Source organism: Acanthisitta chloris, unplaced genomic scaffold, assembly GCF_000695815.1.
Source record: "Acanthisitta chloris isolate BGI_N310 unplaced genomic scaffold, ASM69581v1 scaffold35983, whole genome shotgun sequence".
Taxonomy (NCBI): domain Eukaryota; kingdom Metazoa; phylum Chordata; class Aves; order Passeriformes; family Acanthisittidae; genus Acanthisitta; species Acanthisitta chloris.
The window spans coordinates 1-12,691 of NW_008663840.1; the positions used below are offsets into that span (position 1 = coordinate 1).

The 12,691-nt window shown below is 43.6% G+C and overlaps 1 protein-coding gene across 1 annotated transcript in view; it reads right to left on the reverse strand.

Annotated features, from left to right (window-relative positions):
- Positions 1 to 10,603: 10,603 nt before the first annotated feature.
- HOXA5 (homeobox A5) overlaps positions 10,604 to 12,691 on the reverse strand; it is a 2,146-nt gene continuing 58 nt past the window's right edge. The window contains exons 1-2 of the mRNA XM_009071119.1: positions 12,123 to 12,691; positions 10,604 to 11,146 (exon numbers count right to left, since the gene is read on the reverse strand). The exon at positions 12,123 to 12,691 is cut by the window's right edge and continues 58 nt beyond it. Of these exons, the coding sequence (XP_009069367.1) occupies positions 10,896 to 11,146; positions 12,123 to 12,684 (813 nt within the window). The 5' untranslated portion in view covers positions 12,685 to 12,691 and the 3' untranslated portion in view covers positions 10,604 to 10,895. The remainder of the gene's footprint in view (positions 11,147 to 12,122) is intronic.

Below are 12,691 nucleotides of genomic sequence, written 5' to 3' on the forward strand. Positions count from 1 at the left end.
GCGCCCCGCGGGCGGCTGCCGCTAGCTCCAAGGCCAGTCCTTTGCGCCTTTGAAGCTGCGCTAATTGAAGGAATAGAAACAAAAGTTGCAACGGAGGTCGTGCGGAGGCCGAGGAGAGCCCTCCAGTAGCTTGCGGGGTGTGAGGGATATAGCGAGCCTGAAAATAACGGGGAAAGAGGGGGAAGGGAGAGGGGAAAACGGACACGACGGTATCAAATACTTTCTACCGGCGACTGCACGGCTCACTGCGAGCATCCCTCCCCGCGGAGGAGCGGTTGCCGAACTACGAATTTAAATCCGTCGGTTTCGTATGCCTCGTCTTGGGTTTATTTCTTAATTTTCACTGCCACGAGAAATCGCTAGTGCCTTCGCAGAAGTAACTCGCAAACCCTCGTGTAGGAGGGAGAGGGCACTCAGGCACTTCTACGCTGGTAAAACTGAGACTTGTTAACGATATTTGCAGCTCAGGGGGAAAAAGAGGCAACCGCCCTGACCTTAGGTAATTGAAATTTGATGGTTAAACTAATTACGCTCTTATTCTAAGGGGGGAAAAATTAGTTAGTCTGGCACATTTGGAGTTAGAAGTGAACTTTTCGATTATTTTTTTCGTCTTTGCAGGAAAAAATATAAACACATTAAAATATTTCGCGCACCCTTAGAGAATATAATTGCTGAGTGGGTAGTCTCACCCGCTGGTATGGGAAAATACTTCTAATGTATCAAGCGTAAATACAATATGGTTTAGATCTTGCCCTCCTAAAGATATAACATTAACAGTTACCCTGGTTTAAATTCAGATTATTGTCTTTTGCAGTTTTATAGATAATGGATACATGCAATAAAATTGTATTTGAATATATATTCTATCTAACAAGACACACATCGTATCGATTTATATTTTATCCACAGACACACAAGCACGCATATTGCAGGCGGCTTGTAATATGTTAGAACATTTCTAGCACTTGGGTATACTGGGGTACTTATCTAAACAATCACTCATTACCTCCTCCTATCGAATGTCTAATTTGTAAAGAGGGTTAAAACACATTTACTTACTCATTTCCAACAGCACATCTATGGAACTCTTTAACTAGGGTAATAGATAAGTTTCTCTATTTACTCCGCGTGGGGAGGAAATGCGGTTACACACACGCACACAGAGACAGCCGCAGCGGCCCAACAACACGCATTTGACAGAAAATAGGAAATTATTTTATTTATATTAAAAACAACAACCAAAAGCAACCCATGTTGCAAAGCAACAAAGCTCCCACCTACATGACTGTAAAAAACTAAGAGATCCCCAAAGTCCACCACGAGCAGAGAGCATTTTCCTTGCGTAAAGAGATACATGCACACATACAGACGCATATGTACAAATACCTGCCGGCCAGCACCAGATGAATTGCACTGGGGTATCGTAAATATTATCCTCGGCATAAGTCCTGAGGCACTATGACCAGAGCACTACAGCGGGCTGCCGTGTTCCCACGTCACGGTAAAACACAACGAAAAGTGTTGTGTCGGTTTGTAAGCTCAGCGCTATATTGGGAGATTTGACCCGGCTCTGCTTAGTATTCTTTACTGTGATTAAATCTCAAAGTTTCACTGCGTCTCTTTCTACAGTGGAGCTCTGGCGCTCGGTTTCAGAAAGAAGGACACGATTTTGTATACGAGTGTAAATCTATAAGGTGACCTGAACTGCTCAGCTCAAGTCTGGTTTTTTCGTGTGGTTCTATTAGTCTGCGAAGATGTGCTGAGGCAGGACCTCCAAAAGGCCTGTTCCATGTCTTTGTGGTTTTGTTATCATAAACAAGAACCCAGCCAAGACCACCAAGTGTTATCTTGCACACGGCCATTTCGACATTTTACTGCAAGATTTATGGCTGTAATAAACAATCTCAGAAACCCTTTTTTTCCCCGGTACTTCCCTTTAACAAACTTGTACCATTACACTAAGCTCTCAAAGAAAGAAAAGGATAGTATAAAATAGGCCAGCTCCCTTATTTTTCCAGAAGGGCTAAAGGCTCGATTTCACTGGAGAAGGAGACTTTCATCAGTTAATAAAGGAGCGAGAGTTTCCTGGCCAAGGCTGGCCGAGGAGGAGACAGGGACTGCACCGAAATTAAGTTGAGAGGGAGAGAATAAATTTTCATGCACCAAGAAGAGGCAACCTCATACATACCCAAAGAGTGGGAAAAGGGGGATCCCCCCTCCTCTGCTGAAACAGATAAGCACTCCTGCTACCCTCCACATACGCGGCTAAAACATAATTACCACGAAAGAGAAAATAATAATAACAGCAGCAGTAGCAGTAGTAATAGTAATAATAATAACAATAATAATAATAGTAATACAAGTCAACCTCTCGCCGTGCCCGGGCATCCTCCACCGAGAGCGGTAGGAGGAGGAAGAATCGCACTAGCAGCCTGGCTTGACTTTGATTTGAACCATTTTGAATATATTTAGCTCCAGCTTTCCCCTCTTGAATGCGAGGCTGTCCCAAGTTTCAAAGTGACCGAAAAGTGACACCGTGTGCATTTTGTTTCTTATTAATCTTACACATTGACAGTCTTTGTTAAATAACAAGGCGTGCCCTTCACCAGGCGACATTTTCATATTTGTTAGACGCGGTGACCTGAAGTTCACCTCGGCCTTGGACTTAGTTTTTCTAAAAGGTCTATAACAGTGTCTTTTAGATAGCAGGGTGCTTTGCCCAGGTCACTACTTCTAAGAGAAAAATAAGAAAAAAATCGCGGGAAAATGTAAACGTTATGGAATGTACCGACTGTATTCCTTTCTTTGTTCCTGGGACTGATACAGCCCCGAGGCTGCTCCTGCCTCCGCGAACGGGAGCGCTCCTTCCCGATGGGCGCTGCCGGGGCAATGTTGGCAGTTTTGCCCAAGTTCAGCATTTGGTAAGAGCGGTGGCTTCCCTGGCACTGGGGCTTCTCTTAACAACGGGATAGTTGGCGGGATTTGCTCGCTCTGTCCTGGCGCGCTTAAATAAACACACGTAAAATGTGATTTGTGCCCGGATTTTAAATGAATGGTCTTTTGAGCAGACCTTTGAGCAGTATGCTGAATGCAGGGAGTGAAAGGACAGAAAGAGTTCGTCTCGAATTATTAACTGTTCTGTTCCAGCCTGTTGCCATTTTTTTTAACAATTTAAACAAATTCGGAAGAGTCAATATTTATGGAAGTCGCCGTTTCAACTTCTTTGAAATTATTCTCATTGATATTTTTATTCTAAACCAGATTTAAAGTATGGAATCCGAACCACTAATTGTTCTAGTGAGGAAGTAAATGGATTTCGGTCACCTACTTTTGAGTAAGTCTGTTATAGTAACAGCTTTCATTCTGGGTATATCAAAGACGCATTGTTATTCTTGGAAACAATCCGCCTGCTATTCTCTAACAAAATAGATATTTGGCCACGGTTTTTAGCTTGTTATCAGGCCTCGCTCTTACACCAAATAAATACTCTGGATGTGAAAGGTTATATACTATCTCCAGCGCGGGCAGGCTCCCCAAACGTGCAGTGCCAGGGCTCGATACAAGTGAGCAGCAGCAACAACTTGTGAACAGCGTCTACACGCCGAGCAAACACTTGCATTACATACTTTCCAGTCTTCAGCAGGTACTATAGGCAAAATCTCCAGTAATCACTTCGGCTAATCTGATATCTAACCTCTCGCGTACTTGTTCCCAAGAAACAGCTCTTGTCTGCCACGATCCAGCTGTGTCGCTGGCAAATAATTCACGTGTACCAGCTAGACAGAGGCCGGTGTAGGCTACTGCCTTGGGGGCAGCAAGGCGTGGGTGGGGGTGAGGTGCGCTCTTTCTCGGACTTCCTCGTCGCCCTGTCTCCTCCTCCAAACCTTTCATATCTGATTATGCCTATTTGGGAATATGCTTTTCCTCTTGCATCGACCCCTCATCCTCAAAATTTCAAGGTGAATCCTGCCTGCAGTGATCCTCTCCAGAATGAATTTCCCTGTGCAATATTGGCCAGTTGACTCTGCAGACTCGTCTAACCGAGGAGCTAAAACTTCTACACAGAAGTGGCACTGGGAACAAAAAAATCCCAGCAATGTGGGAATAATACTCTGCGCAAAGAAATTCCACTAAACCTTTTTCTTGGAGGGGTGGAGATGAGTGGGTGGAGGGAAGAAAAACAACACTTCCTACTCCCCATTTCGCTGGGAATTGCCGCGTCGGGTAATTCCAGAAGGCTGTGAGAACCCTCCAAATCACGGAGCGGCGCCAGCTTCTCTGTTACATTTTCCAACACGGCCTCACCGCTCCGCATTTTAAACGAGGTCCTTCGGACCAAACATATAACCCGTATTATCTCCAGCATGTCCTGTTTAAGCACAGTTTAGCGGTCGCTACAGAAATGAGAGCAAAAACAAAGACGAGGCTAGGATCGATACACGCGTTAATAGCTTCGCTCCTATCTTATCTTCCTGCCATTTTGCAAAGTGAGAAGGCTTAACATCAAACCTCTTAAAGCAGGTTATTATATAATAAACAAGGGTGAAGCATTTTGTTACCTGATTCTAGGAGGAAGCAGCATCAGTGGCTGCTGTGGGGGGTAACACGCGTGTTTACCTGCCGCGGCTGAACCCGAGATATTCAGACACAAATGTGGCCGATAATTCAAGATGAAATACAACGTGTATTAGTCTTGAAAAGAGGAATTTTCTATCCTTTCCTCGGTAATTGAGGTCATTCAGCCAGTAGGGTTCACCTGGAGTCCATACTGTGATACACACGTAACTCAAAGCTATTTTATCTTTTGTGCTGATAGTCAAGATCTCGGCTATAACATTGACATCAAACTCTGTCTGGGCGAATGACTAAGAGTGGTGCAAAACGTAAACTTTTGACCCTCAACTTTTTGACCTGCAGTTGTAACGCCCTTAACCACAAAGATATACAAAAGCTATGCAGCTTCTTTTAGGAGTAAGAGACTCGCACTGTTTGTTTCAATACTTCTGCCGTTTCCCCCAGCTTTCTAAGGGCTTTTTTTTCCTTCTTCTTACTGTTGAGAAATCGGATACTTTTGCATTTTTAATTAATTTTTTTCTTTTTCCTTAATCTCGCATCTTTGTAAAGTGCTGTTAGATCAGTTTGCACAGCCTTTCGGCAGCGTTGGAGGGAAGCCTGTTACTCAAAGGCGCTATATGGTTACAATTGCAGGTGAAATGCTGGGTAAGTTCTGGGCGTGAGGTTGGAAGGAATGCAGTGTTGGGGGGAAAGCTGCAGCTCTCTGCTGAAGGGTCTTAGCCATTTCTCCTTGATTTAAACATAAAGAAACAACTCTAATTGTTTGTGAAGCCTTGTCTAGGCAAACGAGTTGACTGTGAACTTGGTCTAAAGCGAGCTCTGCTGGTGATTCCTAGGGTGTGCAGATTTATCTTTTCTGCATTTACTTAACCTGGCAGTGAACTGCACGGGCTGCCATTTGTTATCCAGAGACAGACTTCACCTCAAGCAAGGACTGTTCCACAAAATTGCAATAATTACCCAATAACCTTCATAGCAAATATTATTATTGAAAAGACATTTTTTTGGGGAGAGGATATAGGAAAGGTTCCTTTTGCGTGATATAAGGCAAAATCCTTGCAAATTTTACACGCTATCTGTGTCAGATTTGATATTGTTTGTGCATGTAGCGACAGGAACATGTGACTGGGATGGTCCATGAGTATTTGCCTTCCAAAGAGGCATTAGTGAGGATGCTTTAATTTGAAAGGGATAATATTTTCAAAGATGACTAGGCGGCTGTGGGAGCTGTGGTTTTGCGCTCTGGCTAGCAACTCTAGCTTCAAATCGGGGCGATTTTGAGGGCAGGAAAGATAAAGAACTAAGAAAACAAAGGGACATCTTAACTTGGTCGGGAAAATTTACTTATGTCCGCATTTAATGCGTTAAATCTGTATTTGCGGGGAGGGCATTGCTCCAGGATCCAGGGTTTGAAATCGAAACCTCCTGATCCGCCCCTCATGATCTGTTCCATTCAATTTCCCATGGAGCAGATTGCAAACCCCTCTATTGTCACCCTTCCACAGATACACACTTATTAAATGTAAGGAAATGGCAGAATAATAATTTCCCCGTAATGTTCTGCAATTAGGGCGTTTGCGTGGTTTAGACAAGGCAGCAGAGCTGTAATTTACGGGTGACTTTCCATTGGATTGTTATACTCCTGGTTTAGAGAAAGTTATGTCTTACAAAGTCACCAGTTACACACATTAAGAGAACTGCCTCATCTTTAATTGACCTTACGCTCAGACATGAGACACTACACGCAAGTATTTCTTTCAAAGGATTGAGTAAACTATATTTCAAGTCGCAGAACGCAACTTGCCATGCCTAAAGTAGAACAAATTCACACGCATTAATCCCCCAAACACAGCAGACAAATAACGTGCGAAGATAAGATCTCTCTCCTGATTCCCAGCGATAATTCTCCATGACAATTTCCCTAGGAAAACAATTCGGACTTGGGACTACTTTCATAGAGTTCGGCAGTCTGAGCTCGTTTGAATTTCAAATTTAAAAGCGGATTAGGAAATCTTAATGCGTTTCTGGGTTTGAATGGCTTCAACTGTGCTGCTTAGGAGAGGGCAGGGCCAGAAATATGATGAAGTTGCCATTTCTAGATAACTTTCTTTTGTTGCTAGTGTTTCCTGCACTACGGGCGGGTTTCTATGTTTCTGGACTTGTGGATATTTTGCTTTTCCGTAGCTCTTGAATGTCTGTACATTGCTTAGCGTGGAATATGCTCCAGAAACCACATTCAAAAATGTGGAAAATAAGCAGTAGCAAAGCTCTTCACCCTAGACAATGAAAAATCACAATCCGCGATGATATCCAGGATCCTAAAATATTACTAGAACGCGTGTGTTTGTATATTCTTCAGTTATTTCAAATAATGCAGTGTTGTTGAATACTGAGTAACTGTGAGCGGTTTGTGTCTAGTATCATTCCCGTGTATAAGCAAAGGATATTCCTTGGAAAAGGACCCGCAAATAAAGGCAGCCCAAACTTTTAAAGGGGTTTCATGCCTTGCCTCAAACTATAAAATTTTATGGCATATAGGATAACATAATACACGCCTATCATATATAACTTTCTGGTATTCCTATTGAAGAATATGTGACAGCCAGTGTATTATAAAATCTCCAGCTGTTTATAACGGAAATGATTTTCAAATGTGGATTTGGATATGCACTTTTAAAGCCTTTCCCATTTTTAATATAAAATATATGCAGATGTGTTTGTTTAGTGTTCATAGGAAGGATCGACAGACACAAAGGCTTCAGGCTCCATTTATCTTACACGAGATGTGACATTAAATGTTAAATATTTGTAAAACTGAGATCTTTGAGGTGAACCTACCTTATATAGTACCATTTCTATAATGTTAAAGACAATTAAATTCAAAATAGGACTCGGTCAGCAATGTGCAGACCTTACAGAGGTGCACAACAACCTTACCGCCCCGTACCCCTGTGCTTTCTCTCAGTTTTGGTCTTAGTAGTAGAACCAGCCTAAACCACAATATTCAAACAGGATAGCACTAGCGAAATAAAACAAAGCTGGTCTCCCGCATCAAATCGCCCCATTATTTTGCAAACCCACCTTCATGACACATAAAAGGAAAGCAATGCAATCTCCTGAATCCATGCTACTCCAAACCTGAGCAGAGAAAGGGATACCCACAATTGGTTTGGAGATATATAGGTATATAGATAGATAGATCATAGGCAATTCTCAAATCTCTTCCCTAGCCCCCTACTACTCTGTTTGCACCCCTGGAGATCACTCGCCAAAGTAACAGCTCTGAGGATAAGGATCAGGCCTTAATGCTACCCAGAGAAAAAATAGAGTTCCTTTCACCCTTTCATTCAAGTCCTGGAAATTCAAAGACTACAGTTAAATCCGGCCATAAAGTTTATTGCTGAGTAATCACACTCTAGTGAGAACAGTCCACTTAAATAAAAAGAATGTTGAAGTAAACACGCAGCTGGGGCCTACACCACAATGGCAGCCAGCAATAGAAGGCAGAAAGGGAGAGAGCAGAGCTAAGGGGATATTTACAATCTTCAATAAACCAAGCCCGTATTTCATAATTTGCAGCACTCTAATGACCTGTAGTCTCTTGTATTAATGCTACAAGTTACAGTCAATTGGTTCGCTTAAAAAAAAAAAAAGTCCCAGAAACATATATATGAATGCACACATGCACACCCTTTGTATACATAAATACACTAATATTAGACACATATTTGCACATACACGACTTTACACCGACAGATTCATCAATTTGTACATGCAGACACACACACATATACTTTAAATATATTTATATTTGTGCGATTACATATAGGATCAGGGTAAAGTTACAGCAACGTTATAGATGCGCATCCCCAAAACACACTATACACTCGCAGACAGGCATATACACATAGCTAAAGCTTTCTGCACAACCCAATGCAGAAAATATGTATCTAAACATTCCACTACAGTCTGTGCCATTTTAATACTAGCTCTGATGTGCAACATATTTTACCAATCCATAGATTATTACCATGTCATCACACTTTCAACTCTATCATGCCTACATAAGATGCTGCCCAGATAATATCAAGCCCTATATATTTTGTTTCCCCCCTTTTTTAATCGCCTGTAGTAACTACTCTTTGCTAAACAAAACCTCTCCAAACTTGGAGAGTCTATTGGAGCAAAGGAAGTAATTATCTTCTGCGGTAGTCAAAGTGATTAAAGCTAGGCCCCAAAATCCATCTCTGCCAAAGCCGCTTATTGTGGTTTACTTTGATTTGATCGTTAAAATAGAGAGCTAGCTGCTGCGAGTGAAGGGATGGGGGGGGCGGAATTTGCAGCACAACCTGGACCATTAGTGGTTGATCCTGCCTCTCGGGCTCGGTGGGACCGTCCTGAAAAGCTCCAGGCGGGGAAGAAGGGAACGAGAAAGAGAAAGAAAGAGGCGAGAGGCAGCGAGAGCGAGCAGGAGCCTCGGCTTCCCCACTGTACAAATAAACTTCAAGGAACTTGTGCACAAAACTTACCTTTGACTTGCAAGGAGCCATTTTTCATATAGTACTGAGAACTTGTGGTTTGGATACTTCTGTCCCTAAACCTGACAATTTGAATGGCCAGGAGGCACACGTAGCCTGCAAAAGAGTCAAATGAAGTCCAGCGTCAGTGAGATTATATGTTATGTGGTATATAATGTTGGATGTCAACTCCCCAAAACCATAAAACTTACTTTAATGGCACCACGTGACTTTTTATAGCCAGTGAGCCTATCTGTCTGTGCTATGGATGATTTTACGATCTAATTCATAGACAAAACCCTATTCATTTGGCACCCAAATGTCATATAGCCGGAACTGGGGCTTATAAAGTTTACTGTTTTATAACTTTTAAGGGAAGGCATCAATGTAACCAGTCAGTAAATGTGCAAATCTTTAGTTGCTCTTAGAAGCTCAGAAGAGTTAACCATTCAAGCTCTGATGGGGTAAGTAACATTGCGTTTATAGCAAACTAATTGTAGTGAAGAAAACCAAAAATCTTTAAAGGGTGAAGAGTGGGAATGTGGCTAGCGAGGGTTACTAATAGACGCAGAGGGCTCGGACGTGGCTGTCCTGTAAATATACTTAATGAAACCACAGGAGAAATTCCAGAGCGATGCAAACACGCCTTGGAGTTAGCAGCGTGTTTTAACAAAACACATGTTTTGGTTTGGTCTTTTAAAAACCATCAGCAAGCAACTAACAGTTGATTCACCCACAAAGGGTGTTTATTGTGGTCCTGCAATGCAGCTTTCCACCTAGCGAGAAACCAGTAAGGAAGAACTTATGGTCAAACTTTCAATTAAGAATACTGGTAGCGGACAATCACAGTACTCACCATTTGCAACGTGCAGCAGCAGCCAGGTAAAATATTATTACAAACTCTGCACGGGGTAATTTTTTTTCAGAGGCAAATCAGGAAGCACAACTTCTTGCTTTGCACAAACCAGATCACGAAAACTTTACAATAGAAAGTTTATTTTTTTGTTGATTTCCAGTCATTTTTTTAAAAACAAATAATAATAATAATAAAAAAAAAGCTGATCACAGTTTGCTCAAACAGCCAGACTTTGACTATATTTGTAACTTTGTTCACAAAAAACATACATCACAGAAGCTGCGCTTAATAAGAGCCACTTCTAAGAGTTCGTGCAAAGAGTCATATACAAAGGCACAGCAAGGACATACTGCTTGGAATCACAGTTTTCGTCACAGATTCACTATTCACTACACGTAGGACAAGTTCAGTTGATTTCATCATTTCACCTCTACAACAGCATTAATTACACAGGAATTATATAGGTAGTTTGAATAAAAATATTTTTAACAGCTTGGAGCTATACAGACATTAACACTTGACCACACATGCACAGTTAAGCAGGTTGAGTGCAACACATAACATTTGTACTAAACCGGGGGAGGGTTTCTTTCTCTCTCTTTTTTTTTTACCTTCTTTTTTTCCTTTTTGTTCTTTTTTGTTTAGTTTAGTTTTGTTTTAACAGTTACTTCAAGTAACACAGCTCGCTTCATATAAATAAGTTAAAACATCTATTATTTTTTCAAGACAAAGCCATTCAAGACAAAGAAATGTACGATAAAAGCAGATCTACTTATACACGCGAGAGAATGGTAATAAACAGGCTCATGATTAAAAGATGAATAAGGGTGACAAGAACAGGGTTTCTTCACAGAAGTAACACAAGGAAGTTTTAGAAAGTCAACTTAGTACTGACATGAGACGCAGGGTCAGCTAATACTGCTCAGTACTTTTAATTGATCAAACGCTTAGGGACGGAATGCCCCTCCTGCAGCAGCCATGCTCATACTTTTCAGCTTATTATCCTTTTTCCATTTCATTCTCCTGTTTTGGAACCAGATCTTTATTTGTCTCTCTGAGAGGCAAAGAGCATGTGCTATTTCAATCCTTCTTCTGCGGGTCAGGTATCTATTGAAGTGAAATTCCTTTTCGAGCTCCAAGGTCTGATAGCGGGTGTAAGCAGTCCGAGCCCTTTTCCCTTCTGGTCCCCCTATGTTGTCTGGAAGAGAAAAGTACATGATTTAGATTCTCAGCAGCCACTCGGAGCCTTCGTGTCTCATTACAGCTACCAGCGACCAGGACCGTTATTCTCAGTCCTGCTTGGTTTTGTTTCTGGTTTGGATAAGCGCTCAACAAGTTTCCCCCTCTAGCCCCTCTTAGAAAAGGCTTGGGGGAGGGGGATTTGGTAGTCTCGGTAAGTTTTCGCTGGGATTTGCGGTTCGATTTTTTTTAATTGAATTTTTTTTCAATTTCTTTTTTTTTTTGGAGGGGGGAGGAAGGTTAATTCCCCCCTCACGTCTGCCCCAGATAAGCTGCTTTGAAGGATGTCTCTGCTGCTAGCTGGGTTTTCAGGGCTGGGAGAGCAAAGCTAAAGCATGCAGTCCTTTCCCTCGGCTGAGCTGGAGAAGGCTCTGGGAGGCAGCGAGCCCCCGGCCGCTCCCCCAGCAGCGAGGGCAGGGCAGGTTCCCGGGGCTAGAAGTTGCTTCGCTCCCCCGCGCCCCTCAAGCTCTCTTTCCGAGTTTGGGGCGACTCGCCCCTCCCTCCCCCACGGCTTCCCAGCAGTGAAAACTGCCCTCCTCGCCCTCTCCTATTCTCTTTTTAATATGCCTCAGCAAAATAAATGGGGTCAGCCGCGCCGTTCCCACTGGAAGATTCCCCCATCCAGAGGAGAGCCGGGAGCAGACTCTGCTCCCGATCCCCTTCGGAAAGGCGCCTTCTGCTCACCCGCCGGCTCTGGGAGTCAGGCGGGCTGTATTTTTGGGGCCGGACGGGGTTTTTTTGTCCTTTCGGGGGGAACTCGCACAGAGAAGGGAGAGTGCTTCCCTGCGAGCAGAGTTGTGGTGTGCGCAGAGACTGCCCGCTCTCACGCCCTCCTCGCCCCCTCTCCCCGACCTTGCTCGGCGCAGCCACCCGGTTTACATTAAATCCTCCTTTTCCTCCAGAGAAATAAAGAAAGAACAGGGTATTTGCTTTACCATGACTTATGTGCAGTTTTCGCATCCAGGGGTAGATCTGGGGCTGTGAAGGCTGGGCTGTGCTTTGGTCGGTCGGGGCACTTGCCTGCTCGCTGCTTGCTGGAGTGTCTTCCTCAGTCCCAGACGAGGTGCCAACCCCGTCTCTGCTGATGTGCGTGTTGCTGCTGGAATTGGACGAAGTGCTGGTGGAGTTGGCGAGGGAGTTTTTCACCCCGTGGTGACTGTCGTTGACAGGCGAACCGGCCACGGCGGTGCAGGGCAGAGGGTCAGGGGGAGGCGAGTGGGAAGACGTCGCGGGCTGGTTGTACCTGGGCTCTGTCGAGGCAGAGGTGGTGTTGGCCGGGTAACTGCGGGGTCTCTCATTGGCACCAAAGTGGGTGGAAGCAGAGCGCCCGACGCTGAGGTCCATGCCATTGTAGCCGTATCCGTACCTGCCGGAGTGCATGCTGGCGGAGTCCCTGTATTGCTCGCTCACCGAGCTGTGATCTCCATAATTATGTAACTGGTAGTCCGGGCCATTTGGATAGCGACCGCAAAATGAGTTTACAAAATAAGAGCTCATTTGTTTT